This window comes from Stigmatopora nigra, chromosome 13 (genome assembly GCF_051989575.1).
Source record: "Stigmatopora nigra isolate UIUO_SnigA chromosome 13, RoL_Snig_1.1, whole genome shotgun sequence".
Classification (NCBI taxonomy): Eukaryota; Metazoa; Chordata; class Actinopteri; order Syngnathiformes; family Syngnathidae; genus Stigmatopora; species Stigmatopora nigra.
The window spans coordinates 5,711,342-5,727,067 of NC_135520.1; the positions used below are offsets into that span (position 1 = coordinate 5,711,342).

At 38.8% G+C, this 15,726-nt stretch overlaps 1 protein-coding gene across 3 annotated transcripts in view; it reads right to left on the reverse strand.

Annotated features, from left to right (window-relative positions):
- Positions 1-268: 268 nt before the first annotated feature.
- Positions 269-15,726, reverse strand: part of asap2a (ArfGAP with SH3 domain, ankyrin repeat and PH domain 2a) — a 31,323-nt gene continuing 15,865 nt past the window's right edge. Inside the window, exons 6-31 of one of the 3 annotated variants that reach the window (XM_077731360.1) lie at positions 13,354-13,403; positions 13,128-13,154; positions 11,886-12,015; positions 11,606-11,691; positions 11,438-11,513; positions 11,275-11,361; positions 10,500-10,603; positions 9,859-9,928; positions 9,662-9,749; positions 9,164-9,212; positions 8,748-8,914; positions 8,221-8,354; positions 7,886-7,980; positions 7,608-7,797; positions 7,409-7,494; positions 7,024-7,139; positions 6,100-6,167; positions 5,917-6,024; positions 5,592-5,817; positions 4,665-4,817; positions 4,215-4,320; positions 3,649-3,707; positions 3,417-3,496; positions 3,206-3,325; positions 2,491-2,520; positions 269-1,787 (exon numbers count right to left, since the gene is read on the reverse strand). In XM_077731360.1, coding sequence (XP_077587486.1) covers positions 2,515-2,520; positions 3,206-3,325; positions 3,417-3,496; positions 3,649-3,707; positions 4,215-4,320; positions 4,665-4,817; positions 5,592-5,817; positions 5,917-6,024; positions 6,100-6,167; positions 7,024-7,139; positions 7,409-7,494; positions 7,608-7,797; positions 7,886-7,980; positions 8,221-8,354; positions 8,748-8,914; positions 9,164-9,212; positions 9,662-9,749; positions 9,859-9,928; positions 10,500-10,603; positions 11,275-11,361; positions 11,438-11,513; positions 11,606-11,691; positions 11,886-12,015; positions 13,128-13,154; positions 13,354-13,403 — 2,481 coding nt within the window. In that variant the 3' untranslated portion in view covers positions 269-1,787; positions 2,491-2,514. The remainder of the gene's footprint in view (positions 1,788-2,490; positions 2,521-3,205; positions 3,326-3,416; positions 3,497-3,648; positions 3,708-4,214; positions 4,321-4,664; positions 4,818-5,591; positions 5,818-5,916; positions 6,025-6,099; positions 6,168-7,023; positions 7,140-7,408; positions 7,495-7,607; positions 7,798-7,885; positions 7,981-8,220; positions 8,355-8,747; positions 8,915-9,163; positions 9,213-9,661; positions 9,750-9,858; positions 9,929-10,499; positions 10,604-11,274; positions 11,362-11,437; positions 11,514-11,605; positions 11,692-11,885; positions 12,016-13,127; positions 13,155-13,353; positions 13,404-15,726) is intronic. The other 2 variants (XM_077731358.1, XM_077731359.1) reach the window with 2 other exon arrangements.

The following is a 15,726-nucleotide window of genomic DNA, read 5'->3' on the forward strand; positions in this document are numbered from 1 at the left end:
ATTCAACAAGCTTGATCCCACATTATTGTTGTAGTGTCATAGTGGAATGGATGGATGGAATCTGCCAAAGCATAATAAAGTGTTAGGCACTTGATAGACGAGCACCCACTGCAGTCAAGCCACAAGTGGAGCCATCATTAATGGAACAGATTGTGTACCATCAAAGATGGCCCCACAGCTCATCGTATATCTAAAAGCTTTGCAATCAATGACCATTTGCACATATTGAACCACTTTAATTTACTCCTCCCAGAAGCAAAGCAGGATGCATGTTTTATATGATTTTATTCCAGCTTCAATTCCCATTTACATCCAAAGACAATAATGACAACTGATGTTATTTTTACACTCACACTAACATCCACCGTAAATGTTCCCCACAGGCGATCTACATTTAAATAACACATCCACACCTATTTACAAACTAGATTACAACCTCTTTCCAGTGAGTTCCTAACAATAAACACCATGAATATTATAGCAAGACTGTCATGGTTTCAACTTTAAATGCCTACTACTTGGGAACATTCACTTTGTGTACACTTTGTTGCTCTGCAACACAACTTTAAATTAATAATATTTATGTCGAACGCTGGTGTTAATACGAGAAAAACAACAGATGTTCTGTTTAAATGGAATGAGGATGATAGAAGTTTGCGCGTGACATATTTGTCAATCAAAAGAAAAAAAACATACAGTCTCATACAGCTTATTTGAGCATTTCACTTGTGTGGCTCAGTCAAAATGTCAACACAAATAAAGCAGAATGTCAAAAGGTCGTCGCACAATCACAAAAGAGGACACAGAAAATTCAGTTATTCATATTCTGGCCAAATTGAAGTTCAATGGCTTGGCTTGGTGTGAAAAGAAGACACACAAAAAAGGAAAAACATTGAAAATTGTGTCGTATATGACAATATCCATTGTTAAAAATCTTCAAATATGTCATTTCTGTTTTGATTTTTAACCATAGAAAAGATATAAATTGAATGGAAACACTAGATGATCCCATGTTTTTCAATTTTGAGTTTTAAAAGACATTGTTATTGAGCAAATCATTATACCAGACGGATAACTAAACATAAGAATCAATGATCTAGATATACAACGATGGATGATGTGCATAATATGACACTTTGTTTTGCCAAAATGCTTAAAAAAAAAGATCATTTTTGGCTAAATAATATTTTTAACACAAAATGAAACCTGAATATAAAAGTTTTGGTAATATTCTTAGGTCATCTGAGGACACAGGTACAAAGCCTAGCTGCCTAATCCATTCATTGCCATTGACGGCAATAGACGTACAAACCAATGAGTCAGAGAAATTGTTAATGGCAGCCAATGAGTTATAAGGCAGGTGACAGGAAGCGTAGCCTCATGATTTTACATCAATGAATAAGAGAATGTGAACAAGCAAAGCATAGCGACGCACTTCATTCATTTTTCTACATTTTCATATGCTCATGCATTGTGAAGGAAGACCTGCTAGCTGCTCATCCAGAAAGGAGTAGAAACTTAGCGGCGGACAACCTTTATCACTTGTGACGGCGCACCCAAGAAAAGTGCATATATCGTGAGACGCCGTTCACTACAATCATTTCAAAATCCAGGAAGTAGTTCAAAAATATTGGAGAATATCATCACAGTCATAAGAAGGAGACTTTTATCCCCACTATACTTGCCATTACTGACCCGGGTGCAGTGACATTTCAGTCCATAATAAAGTGTACAAAGGTGACCGGGAAGGCTCCTCGTCTTTTCGGATCGCCTTCAATGTGGCCCAGCTGGAAAAGGAGTTGACAAGGGAATAAGAGCACTACAAAAATACTCAATACCTGAAAGCAACTATTTGAAGATAACATGAAATACTACAGCAGAAATATATGTAATGACGCTAAGTTTGATATTTTTTTAGATATTCACCTCCTGCATATGCCTGAAATCCTCAATATCCACAGTACAGTGAAACCTCCAAAGATGAACTCCACTTTAATCTCCAATTGATAGGAACATCATTACAAAAATCCTACTTAAGAAAATTATATTGTATATTTCCAAAAGTATTCTAACGATGTGTAAATCATGGAACTAAACCGACTGGGAAATTGCAACTGTGCTCTTATATCAATACAAAAAAATGTTTGATATGGACAAGCAGTGTAACTTTTGAAGTTTCACTGTTCTCTAAAATATTGACAACCTTGCTAAAAATATTTGGACCTTGACCCGAACCTGGCATTATGATTTTACACAATTTTTACGTCACGTCTTCTCTTCACTATCTTTTGTGCATATCAGACACAGATGGAAGAAGCACATACACAATAAGCACTACACAAAAGGACTTGCTAGAGGGTTTTTGGTTTTCATGTCTAATGTCTATGCTCTATATTGCATATTGGTGGATGACAAGGGAAGTTCATTACTTCACAGGTCATGAAGCTATTGGACTAGGATGCAGGAAAACAAAAATTCCCTGCTCATTACCTTGAAAGGCTCCATTAGTCATTTCTATACCTGAAAACAACAAAGCTGGAACATGTTGGTGCACTGGAGAAGCATACATAGTGGCACTAACAATGCTAAATGCTTTAGAGAGGAGGTTTGAGATCTTAGCGGACAGGAGGGACTGACAGGAGAGCAAAATGCAGCGGCTACTGCTTGGTCATTTTCAAGAATGTGGGTTATAACTACAGAATGGGAAATAGTACAAATGTTTTTTTATGACGATAAAAGATGTGAATCTAATCTTTTTTTGTGTTCATGTAGCCATAAAAATCAACATTTTGTGGCTTTTTTTTTTAATCTTATCACATTGTGAACCTGACATATTGAGGTCTATCATGATGTGATATTATTAAGTATATCGTCCCATCACTGTTAGTCACTTCTCCAATTTTCTTAAGACGTCTGTTTTTCCCCAATAAAAAACATAAACAAAAATAACTAAATAAAAAAGTCACTGTTCAAATACAAACATTTATAAATTAAACAATGAGCCTATTTCAACTCTGCTGCTAGTCAAAATAACAGCACCCACCAAAGCATGTATAATAAATAATTGATTGGATTAAATTTGGTGGAGACATGCCTGCTGCTGTAAATAACACTGCAAACTATTAAAAGTGATTGATGTAGATGACAACAATCAATGTGATGTGCATTTCTAGTAAATGAATGATTTATATTTAGAGATACTGACCCACCACTCCTGGTCTTCCTCTCCATCTACTACAATGACCTCGCCCTCTGAGAAAGTCAGTTCATCCGGGTTGTCTGCCATACAGTTGTAAATGGCCTTCACTCGCTTCGGCCTGTGCTTCTGAGAGAAGGAAGACACATCATGGTGTAGTCAGACAATGTGAAATATTCAAAGAAAACAAACAATATTTGCTAGAGGAGGCTTAGCTCACAGTATAAGCCTTCCGGGAGTGGTGTGCTGGATGTAGAGGGTGACCTATAGAGTTCTGCGGGCATCCTGGCACTTCCTTAGCTGGACCAGGAAGAGGAAATGAAATCACAAAGACAACAAGGTTTGCACAAACTATGACGCTCACAGATAGAGAAATGCCTGATGTGAAACTTTTCAAATGGAGCTATATAGCTATCGAGTGACCTTGCGCAAGCAAGAGCTCGCTTACCCACCTCGTCGCTCGATTGACGCGGTTCGATTTAGTGGCACTCGAGTGAAGCCTTTATCATTTCTGGAAAAAAAAGAAGAAGAAAAACAAGTGCCTCACTGATGGAATGTAGAACAGGAAGTCAAAAGACTAAAGCATGTAGGTCAACTTAATGCACTCTATATAAGAAGAGATATAATTAATATTTAAAATGAATGATTTTTGCATTTTTCCTACTATAAGTCGCACTAGCCAAAAAACTCACAATGAAAAAGGGAAAAATGCATAATTTGCACTAAACTACATTTTTTTGGGAGGGCATTTTTTTTTTTTATTTTATCAGAAAACAAGAAGGAAAATGAGCTAAAGTAACAATAGTAAACAAACACAACATTTTTTTCAGATAACTAAAGCCTTAAAAAAAAATTACATAACAAATGAGCGGTGGACATATAGGAAATAAAAACGCGTCCTTGAGTCACAGGACCAGCCAAATTATGAACAAAATGTAATTTACAGTCCGGAAAATACGGTAACTAATGCTATGTAGAATAGACACTAAGTCACATGAAAATGTGTTTATGTTCTCACCCTGCTGGTGACTTTTGTTGACTGTTTCTTGATCCACTGGGTCCTTGACCTGACTTGGGATGTAAACTCAGTATGTCAATCTTTCCTCCAGAAGTAGGACCCAAACCTGTGGCACAGAGTGACATTGTTTTTCTCTCACTTATCACTGTACAACTAAGATTGATACAATTATATTGGTTCTTTGAAAATAACTGTGATATTTGCCAATAATAGTAATCCCTGGATTATCGCATGCATTTGAATGTAACTCTTCTAAATAAAACCATTTCTAAAAGACAACAATCAATGTTTTGCATTACTAGCAATGTAATTGTTATTTAACCAACTAATATAACAATCCTAATTCATGTATCATTACATGCCTAATATATATAGTTATTTATATTGGTCCTAAGAGGTCAGAATACAAAAGGACTTTGTGTCTGGTGATCAAACTCACGCTCTGCTTACCACTTGTAGAAGTGAGCCTGATAGGTGGAGCAGGCGGGTGCATGTTGGGGGGGTCCGAAGACGAACGTTGTCGGCCAACCAGGTCTAACGACGAGGGTTTCCAGCTGTTGGGAGGCGAGGCTTGACTCGTCCCGCTGAGGCCTGCTAACTGGACTGTGAACGAGAAAGAAGAGGAGCCTTGTCCAAAAATCGGATTATATAGGAGTAAAAGTGAAAGTGACATTAATATGAAATAGCGGCCAGGTGAAGAATGATGCGGTTGGAAAACAAGGCGCTCTGCTACTTGGCGGCCCTCCAGACGACCACTAACGTTATTAAAGTGGAACTGTGATTGCCATGTCACAGTGCGGTTGGTTACTGCTGCTGTGCTACGCTTTAAAAAAACAATGTCCACAATCAGACTTTGCTTTCATTAACAAAATTGGCTCACTGCAGAATCTCTATTGTGCCAATGCGATAGTGTTATCAGTCGTTTTTCACAAAAGCATTTTAGCTAAACAGCTTTTTTTTAATAATGTCACTTCAACAATTAATATTGATTTTTTAATTTTATTTTACTTTATTACCACCAGAACAGACTACTGAATATGAAAAATTCCTGTTCTAAATAAACAAGAATGTTGATCTGGAAGGGGACATAACATGACAGCAACAACTCTAAATGTAGCGTGAATATTAAAGTTTGATTATATTCTAGGGTTACCTGAGGACACAGGTGCGCATCATATCTGTTTAATTCATTAACTGCATTAACAGTGATATACGAGTTGTTAACAATTACTGGCAATCCTATTAGTAAAAATAGGACATTGATCGCCGTAAATGGCAGTCAATAAGTTGTCTACAGATTTACAAAAGCTTCATTTTATAGAGGTTTTTAAGCTTCAAGTTTTAACCCTCATATGTCCCAATGTAACTGATTCATACCCAGATTCCTCGGCGGTAGTGGTGGTGCAGACGTGGTGGAAGATAGACCAGGTTGAGGAGGATTGCTGTTGACGATGGTGCCATATGTCTCATTGTTGACTAAATTTGGCAGATAAGAGCGCTGCTTATCCTTGGCCAGGCCAGAGGCGTCGCGTCCATGCAGGTGGGAGTTGGTGCTCGGTGTGTAACAACTGACAGGACGCTCATCTCTGCGGTGGGGGCTGGGCTTTAGTGCACAAGAGGAGACGGGGAGGGGGTATTAGTAACTAAGTGCTAAGATCCCCAGCAGACCAAGACTGACTGCCTTTTGTCGGTCGGAGGTCACCTTCTCATCGAGATCCTCGTCGCTCTCATCCAAGTCTTCATGCTGCAGGCACCATTCATACTCCACATGGACATGCGCATTGAATTTCCCAGCAAGTGCTTGGCTCAACTGAAAAAAAATTAAAAATAAAATAAACATTGTTGTTTTTTCAGAAAGCAACTCAAGTCGAAACAATGAACTCACCAGCTCTTCGCACTGGAGGTGTTTCAGCCTGCGAGCGATGTCCAGTGGTGTCTCGCCAGCCTCGTTAGCTGAAAAGATTGGGAAAAAAGGCAGGCTCAATAATAGAGCAACACTCGACCCAGTTTCCTTCCTTTCACAGGCACAAGATATTTCCCACACGGAGTCCTTTGGCCAGCTATTGACGTTATCCGTGTTTTGTTGATGACAAGCCATAGCAGAGGAGAGATTAGTGTTGTGAAAAAGAGTCGTCATGGAGCCCAACCTCTTGGGAACAAAACCCCACAGACTTTGTTTGTGTGAAAGAAAATCCATGTCTAACCCTAATGTCCGTATACAGGCTTCTCAAAAGGTGCTAAGGAGAACTATAGCAAGTGATTTCAACCCTCTTTTTACCCTTTTAACCCCCTAACCCAAATCATAGTTGATCAAATTTTGTACACAAATCCATCCCAAAGTAGCACTTACAATCAAAATTAAATCATAATAAGCATAATGTATTCTGCAAATATATGTCACAGGGCACCATTTTCCGGCAATTTTGAATGAAACAATGTGATTTGACCAAATCTTGTTCAATTAAAGAACAATAGATGGGAGTTCTACAATACACTCATGTAAATGTAATACATAGTGAAGGAGTCTCACTTACTTTGCTGTTCTTTTTGGGACACTAACTAAAATTGCTTCAGTTATTTGTAAACAGATCAGAACCAAAATTGGTAAATATATTCTAGGGATGTATATGCATTGGTCTTGGAGAATGTTTTTTTTGTTTTGATTTGATGTTCCAGGTCTGAATAATACCATTAGTTAACCTATGGTTCCATGTCGGTTAGTAAAAGGATGGAGCTGGGCTGTTATAATTCAGTTTGAACTTGTTAATTGATCAAAAAAATAATTCATTGATTAGAAAAAAATGCTCACCAATGTCTATTGAGGCTTTCCCTCTCAGCAACAGCTTTAGGCACTCACTATTGTCAGTCAGACAGCAGTAGTGCAGTGCAGTACTGCCTTTGGCTGTCTGTTTATCCAAATTCAAACTGCAGACAGGCAGAGAAAGAGCAAAAATATTTTTTTTAAAACCACATGTCTTTGCTGACATAAAATACTACAATACTGAAGTATATAATGAGATGATGTTCAAAGTGAAATAACATTGGAATTCCTTTGCAAAGTAAACATCTGTTCTCCAGCTAAAATCAACTTTAGATAGGCGGCGCCTTTAAATGCCACAAAGATAAATGAACCAGGATTATGAACATTGTTTAACAGGCTTGGGAAATGAGCTGTCTTCTGATTTTTTGTTCACCTGTTCTGTGTGAGAAAGTCGACAATGTGAAGAGAGGTTCTGTCCACTAGTCTGACAGCCAGGTGAAGAGCTGTTTCTCCTTGTTCCTATAAGGACAACCAAATAAGGCAGATGATGTCTGCAGGCGAGACTTTCACACAGCTTGACTCATGCAAATGTTGTATATTAACGTTAAGTTTTGGCGGGTGAGTGTACTGACATGTCCGTTGGCTAGCGGTATGGGTTCCATCAAGTCCACTCCCTCGGCATAGAGCTGAATGAGGGAGGCGATATCACGCGCTTTGACGGCATCGCACAGCGTGTGGAGCTGCGAGGCGGTGTCGGGACATTTCTTCCTGGCGAAGCGCTTCTCTGTGTACTTGGCGATGATGAAATCTTTCCTCGCCGGCCTGATGGAAGGTACGGAGTGTCAGTTCATCAGCAGTGTCATTCACGCGTGTAATGATGGCTGCGATGAACGGGGAGGAGAGTGTTTACATGTCACTGGCGGGGTTGGGTTTCATTGCGTTTTCAGCACTTAAACTGGCCTCCATGATTTCATTGAAGCCTGCATTCCCGACATTCTTGGCCAGCTGTGGAACGCACACGAAGAGTAGTTAGGCACCGCAGTGAACAACATAGCTTAGATTAAACAATACCCTGTCTTAAATTTCGAGGAAACATTTGATTTGGAAGGGGCAGGGATTTTAAATAAAACAGGTTAGAAAACCACACCAACAAAATGCAAGCGATTCAAAGTATGATGACCTCTTCTACCGCATTAGTCAAGAGTTATGGTTTCAAATTGTGAAGAAGAGCTGAGAGTACTCTACCAAGAGCTCCGAGGTGCTGAGAACATCCAGAGTCAGCGACTGGATCCTAGAATAGTGGACTCCGAGTTCCCTGTGGATGCCGGAACATTCGATACATGTGAGAATTCCCAAGTTGGTGGACAGCCACGTTGGATCTGGAAAAAAAGAATAAGAAATTCTTGCATTGGAATACAGATATTGCACAAGATGGGTGGTAAATGCAGAAAAAAAGGTTGATTGGATAATAAGTGTGAGAGGTTACAATTAATCATGAATTCACACAGACTTTCTGACATAATGTACTTGGAATCAAGTCACTTTTTGCAATACAAGCACAAACTGTCAGGTGTCCTTGGAGAAGTTAAGCATGCCTCAGAGCGTTTTATGCTTTCAAGATAGGTACTGTGTCCAACTCAATCATGAACTGGCTTTAAACAAATGTTGAAGGACACTTGGTCAAATTTTCTTGAGGGCTCTGATGTATAAATCCTTTCAAAATGCTTGAACATAAAATATGCTGCCAATCAAATCCCGCCATCACTACTTACTGGGCGCGCCGCAATCACAGCAAACGTCATTCCCTGTCATCCTCTTCACCTCTGACAGGATTGCCTTAGTCAACTCCTGCACGATGTTGTTTTCGCCAACATGCTGGTCGCCTTTGAAGGCCTGGTTCAGGGCCTCTTCCTTGCTGTTCTGGAGGACTGAGATCCAGCTGCAGACAGGAGAAGGCAAAGGAGGGCAGACATAAATGGAAAGTTAGGAGCAGGAGTAGAAAGTGGGTGAAAATGAACAAAGGGAGAAGTGAATGTGGGGTAAATATTCTCTAGGTAGAAGGATAAAAAATGAGGTAGTGTAACAGACAGTGCTTTATGTACAGTATGGGAAATTGAAAGGAAAGAGTGGACCAGGGCATAAGAATAAAAATGTAAAAAAAATTGATTAAAAAGTGCAGGGGTCTTACATTTGGCAGTCCTGGTCATCTTCAGCCTGAAAGTGATATGTTCGGTCGTCTAAAAGTCATAAAAGTTATATTTAAAAAACAGAATTTGTCATTGCGTTCAAGCATTATTTATGTTACATGTCTTTATGATGAGATTATTTTTTTAAATATTTCTGAAATGCTCACTGATAAATATTCATAGATTGCCTATTTCTGCATATGAAAAGATTGGTATAGTATACAGTATTCTGTATTATTTCCAAATAATGTAATGGAAATCACTATAAGCTTGCATCCTTGTTTGTGCCAACCTCTTCTACCAAGTGTAATGAAAATGCCTTTTTTTCCCAGAATAAAATCATTGTTGGAGGCCAAATAACAACAACACCATCCTGCTGTCTGCCCAGCAGTGACCTTTTACTTCCTTTCAGGTCTGTCAACCCCAAGTTCAGGGCAGGAAGGAAAAGGGGGGGATGGCAAGAGTGGGAAGGAAAAATTAAAAAGAGGGGGTGAACTTACGGGATATGAGGTCAAAGCTCTTCTTCTCATCAGGATTGTGCTTCACTTGGCAGGTGAGCAAATTGAGTTTGGCTGGTGGTCTGTTCGTCTGTAGAATGGCCAGAATAGGTGGTAAAGAACTGATAACAACATATATTTGAAACTAACTGGGCAATCTAAGAATGTTGTTTGGTTTGGTGCTAGTGGAGGTTGCTCACAGTGCTATGTGGGATGGTGAGGTATCCGTTCTTAGCTGTGCATTTCCTTTTCTGCCATACTTTTCTCAACCTGCAACACATTTTAGCAGAGGCATAGAGACAGAAAGCATGTTAAGTCAGGAATTACATCTGATTACCTTTACAAATGCATTATATACCGCTTTATAGAAGTGGAAAATATAACCAAACTGTTTCACTGATATCTCTCTAAAAGTCAAGGTCTTTCCTCTCAACTGTCAATCAGACAGTATCATTAGCAAAGTTAAGATATTTTTTCTTCTGGTTTTTAATTTCCCATTGTCAATGAACACTAATTTATTGATAACCATAGAAAGTAAAGGCATGAAAAGTTCAGCTCATCTGTGCTTTTTTTTTAAATGAGAACATTTAGAAAGCAAATTATAGATAGTTATTAGTAATGTCATGCTTCACATATTTTTTTTCCTTCATAATAACTATTAGTTACATTGTTTTGTGGTATAGTATTGCTTTGGAAATTCTTTTGGAGTATTTTTTTGACTGTAAAACATCTGCAAGAAGTAACTTGTTTTAATATAAGATAGCAAGCTCTTCCAGTTATAATGGATTGGACCTTGAGTGCCGTAAATAGCAGCCTATAAGTTAGGTTAAGTAAATCTCACCCGTCACTTTTTTTGTAAAGGTAGCCACAGCGTTCAGTGCCGTGCTCTTTGTTGCCTTGTGGCTGATGTAAACTGTATGTGGTACTAGGCCGTGCCTGGGATTCCTGAGAAAACACAAAGGACACTCAAACTGGATCTTTTTATAAATAAATACAAATAATAATAAGAATAATAATAATGAAATGATGGCTCTATAGTAGATACTTAGAAATAAAGCGAGCAATACTGTCTGGAAAACATAACAACTTGTCAAGGCCAGTGATGACACAAATAGAATTGGATTGTTATTGTCTTTTATCTGTAGGCATGCACATTGCCAAGATCTCAACTGGAGTGTTTTAAAAATAGCAATAAAAAAATGGTGATTGTGCACAGACATCTATGAGTACAACTACAATAAAAAACAGATAATAGCAAGACACTTTTGGATCTACTTACTCTTCTAGACTTGTTTCACAAATTATGGAAGCAGTAAAAGAGGGGGAAAAGTTTGGATAAACTTAAAATGTAATTTGCAGTATATTTATTGTTAAACAGGTAAAGCAATGCAATCACAAAAATGAACATCCCCCAGAGATTTTTTACAAAATGTATACCAATATGTTCTGATTTTAAATAATAGTTTGTGATTTGCTCCAACATGTTTTTTTCCTTTAATAAAGCACTAATGAAAGCAAATACTCATAGTTTTGATTAAAAAATAAAAAACACTAAGTTATTTGCCTCCCCAAATATAGTCCACCAAAACTATTTGGCAAATTGCACATTGATGTACCTCCTTCTGTTCCACTTGTAACGCCGTCTTGAGAACATCCCTCAACTGAGTCAGCTGCTTGCGCTCCTCATCTTGCACCTGCTTTATCTGTTGATGACACAAACACAATGTAGGAGAGATAAAAGAACAGAAGCTTGTGAATTGTAAAGAAAGTAATCCTCACTGTGTGTAAATCTGTGGCTAGCTTTTCAATAGAAGGCTTCAGGTTGTCCACCGCTTTGAGACCATCCTGAAAGAAACTGAATCAGAACACAGTATAGTTATCTCCACAAAGTCGTGTTTTTATACAAAAACTGCTTGATGACATGAATTGGAATATATTCTGTCTTACTTGCACTGTGCATGGAAGTATTTAATGAGGTTCTGCAGCAGGTCTACTCCCTTTTTGACTTTGATCTCATTGACTTTGAGTAGATACTGTAAACAATGCAAAAAAATACTTGCTTAGACAAAGCTTCAGCCAATAGAAACATTTTCCTTTGTATATATTTTACACCTACCAAATCATCCCTCTGATTTAAAGGATTTTTTTTTTTTGCAAATTGTCAGGAGTCACACAAACGTTAAGTGGTGTAATTAAGGTTAACATCAAAGTATAAGATCCAACTAACCTCACACATCTGCAGCTGGAAAAATCTCCTCTCCTTCTCCATCTCTTCTGCAATTTCTGCCCCACTGATTTCTGTCCTGATCATGCCATGCTGCCTTGCGTGCTCCTTCTTCTCTTTTTCTATCTTGGTGCTGAGAAGAAGACACAAAAAGGGTGAACTGGATGAACCTAAATTCCTTCAATGAAAAAAATAAAAATAAAAACAAGGGTTTGTGTGTAAAATCATTCCCCATACGTGGCTAGAAAAGGATTTAATTTAATTTCCCACAAAATAATTGACTAATATGCAAATTTATAGAGGTGATTTTACACAAGGATGAAAATTGATTCATACTTGCAAGCAATGGGAGAAAAATGGGTGTGTGGTTCCATTGCATGCATTTATTTATTTTTTTGCATGTATGGGGGAAAAGTAAGCCATCTTTTTACATAAATTGCAGAAATACTGCTGCAGAAATCGCTCATGGAATGTCAAATTAATCTTTTTGAGGTACTGCCTGTGCAGAGATCAATTTAAAGATCTGTAAGGGAACCATTGCAAAAGCTATATAATAGACAATCACGTTCAAAGTGAATATGTAAGACAGTAGCACCTTTTAAACAGTCTTTAACTGTCAGTATGTGCTTTTTTTACACTATGGGAGGCATGTATGAAAGTTTCACACTCTCTTTAACTTGCTATTTTTTTGGCATTCCAAACTGCCTGGACATGCATGTTCCCTGCCGACCATGTTCATCATGGATGTCTATGATTGAGAAGCATATTTGCCATGCTGTTTTGGCTACAAGTCAAGGCACCAGTTGTTCAACTGATGGCGGGGAGAATCCATTCACTCCCATTGCTGTCGGTTCAGGAAATGTTTTCATTCACATTCCTTTTCATTGGAAATGATTTGCAGGAAAAGGAATTTGGTGTCCCAGTGCAGGAACTGCATTTTACTTGGGAAATACAAAATGCATGATGCCCAAAATAGAACTCAAATACACCAGATTAGGAGTGTTTTTACTGTATTTTTCCCTTCAAATCAGTGTTTCCCAACCTTTTTTTTGCTGCAGCATACTTTTTTGCATTGTAAGTAACCTTTTTCACTCCAAATATTACATTGTATGACTGTTTAGCAAACACTGCCCTAGTTACACAACCTGATTTTACTGATGGTGGACAAATGCCATGCAGAATGTTTGACATTGGCAATCAGACTGCATTGTCTATTTAAAATGTTTTGATGAGAGGATGAATTACCCTTTCAGTAAGGAATGTCCTTTGCAGCTTGTAGGATATATAAAAGACTATAAACATATTTTTTTTGCATGCAGAACCATAAGGATGCAGACAGTGAGAAGGTAGTCTAGTGACGGAGGTTATTTACAATATAGTGGAAGTGAGAGAAGATCGTGGGAGATTGTTGAAGTGGTTAGTCAAGACAAAAAGGCACATTTCAAAGAGGAGATTTTTTAACTCGGCTTACACTTTAGTTTCGTAGTCCTTCCAGGCTTTGTCAAAAGGCTTTTTCAGATCCTGTGTGGAGGAAAAGAAAAAAAAGGTGAAAAATGACATTTACAGGACTGGACATGGAAAAAAAACTATGGCTCTAAAGCAAAACAAAAGCAGGAATGTGATTATCTATTGAGCGGAATGCAACATGCTGAGAGTTTCCGTACTGACTAATGAGCAAAATCAAGGTGTATGTCAGGATGAAAGCCAACACAATTGAATTGCCTTCCTCATAGCTGCAACATGAAACTGTCCCAGCAGGGAACGAGGGGGCCAAGCAGCTCCATGTGATTGTTAGGAGAACTTTCAATTCCCTAGGTCACACTTAGTACTGCTGGCAATGCTTATTTTCTCATTGTGAAGGGTAAGCATCAACCAGCCACCTTAAATAAACTTTTGATTAAACATCATACATGCTGCTGGGGTGGTCATTAAACACAGACTATGTTCAACACAAGTATACAATAATGTGAGTTACACAATTTAACAGTAAAACATGTGTATGTAATATACAGATGAATGAATGCAAAATCATAAGACTACCGTTGTTTTTTCCCCTATAAAAAACATTGAATGTATTTAACATGAAAAAGTGTTTCGATCTTAAGGCTGCCATTCTATTATTTACGATCCCACTATTGATATCTGCTTAGACTGCAAAGGAGTGGCTTATTCAACAACAAACCACAGGATTAGGTTTGGTCCACTGAGCCAAATCGAACAGCACTCTGTCACTCACCCAACAGTTTAAGGGTGGATGACACCAGAAAGAGGACAGGGGTAGATCACAAAGAGAGGTTGCCTGCTGGAAGCCCTAAATTAGAGTGCACGGAAAGCTGCTAAAGCAAAGTAGAAGAGGGTATATGCAGTAAATGGCACATTCTGAATCTTCGCTATATAAAATAGCAATTGCTAAAAATAAAGTGTGCACACAAACATACCCAGGCAGGGCACGGTAGACTTGGCCAAGACACAGGGCACAACACTCCCGGAGGGAGAAGCAGCTTTTAGCACCCTTGTTCCCATTCTGGCCAGGAGTCAAGACAGAGGCTAGAACATCGTTGCCATGTCCTTAAAAACTGACAGCAATTGCAAACCTACCACCTCCCATATCCAATATTGTCTCTCACACTTCCCTCAGCCGCTTTTTCACTTCTGTGCTGAATGGGCAGCAAGGTCAGCAGCAGTAAAGACCGGGTTTTGTACTAAGGCAAAAGTGAGCCTACACACAGGTACAAATTATGGAAAATAAATTAAACAAAAGCACAGACAGCAGCTGTCTTCTGCAAGACCACACAAGTGCAGGGGATTATGTTAAAAAAATCCCTTTTGGGTTTTTTTTTTTTTTTTTACTCAGATGTGCTATGTAAGGAAAATGGTAAGGTGGTAGTTTGCCTAGCTGCCTTACACTCAGTTCAAATCTCACTGAATCAAACTTTCACAATCACCCTGCGATCGAATGGCAATAAGTCAAGTGTAGTCTGTCTTTCACCCGAAGACAGCTGTGGGGAGACAAAGTTGGAAACCTTCACGTGGTGTCTCCTGAGAGGCCGCTCGCTGCGGCCTGCGAATTCCAACAAATACCACTCAGAGCTGCCAACAAGGACCGTGGCACCCTACGTTTTTCATCCAGCCGGAGACATTTGACTGCCCCTCACCTCCGACTACCCCCCGGATGAAATAATCCGCGTTCCAGTGGCAGCTCTAGCGCTATCTGAGGGCAATCCTCAGGCGCTTGTAGTGCAAAAACAAAACAAAACAAAGACAGCTGTGACAGTCTGCCAAAACCCTGAACAGAATAACCGTAAAAAATAAAAATCATCAATCAGAAACCACACCAAATTAAAATGGTTTCGCCTACAGAATTTTTGTGGCGACGCTACTAACAGCAATAAAACAGTTAATTGTTATTTTAGCTTAGTTTCTTTATTCTAGTCTTTGACATGTTTTTAATCATTGAAGCCAGGAAGGCTACCAGTCCTGATGAGAAGCTTCAGACTACTGAGGGACTGTGCGGATCACCTTGGAAGAGTGATTCTGCATATTTTTAACCTCAGCCACAGTCTGCACAACCTTGTGTGGGCTTCCTGTGTGTGGTTCCAGTTTTATCTAGGTCTATGTTGTCTTTTCCCGTGTATGTGCTTGCGACTGCTACAAACTAAATTTCCCAAATACGGGATGAATAATGGTTAATCTAAAACTGTATTAGCAAGGGTCATTACAATGCAATAATTAGTAGAGCTGTAATGGTACACTAAAATATAATTTCTTTTTGGTTCGTTTTTAAGTCCACTGCTTGCTACCAACATTGTGGGCTTTACTAGTCTACTGTATGCCGAATAAACAG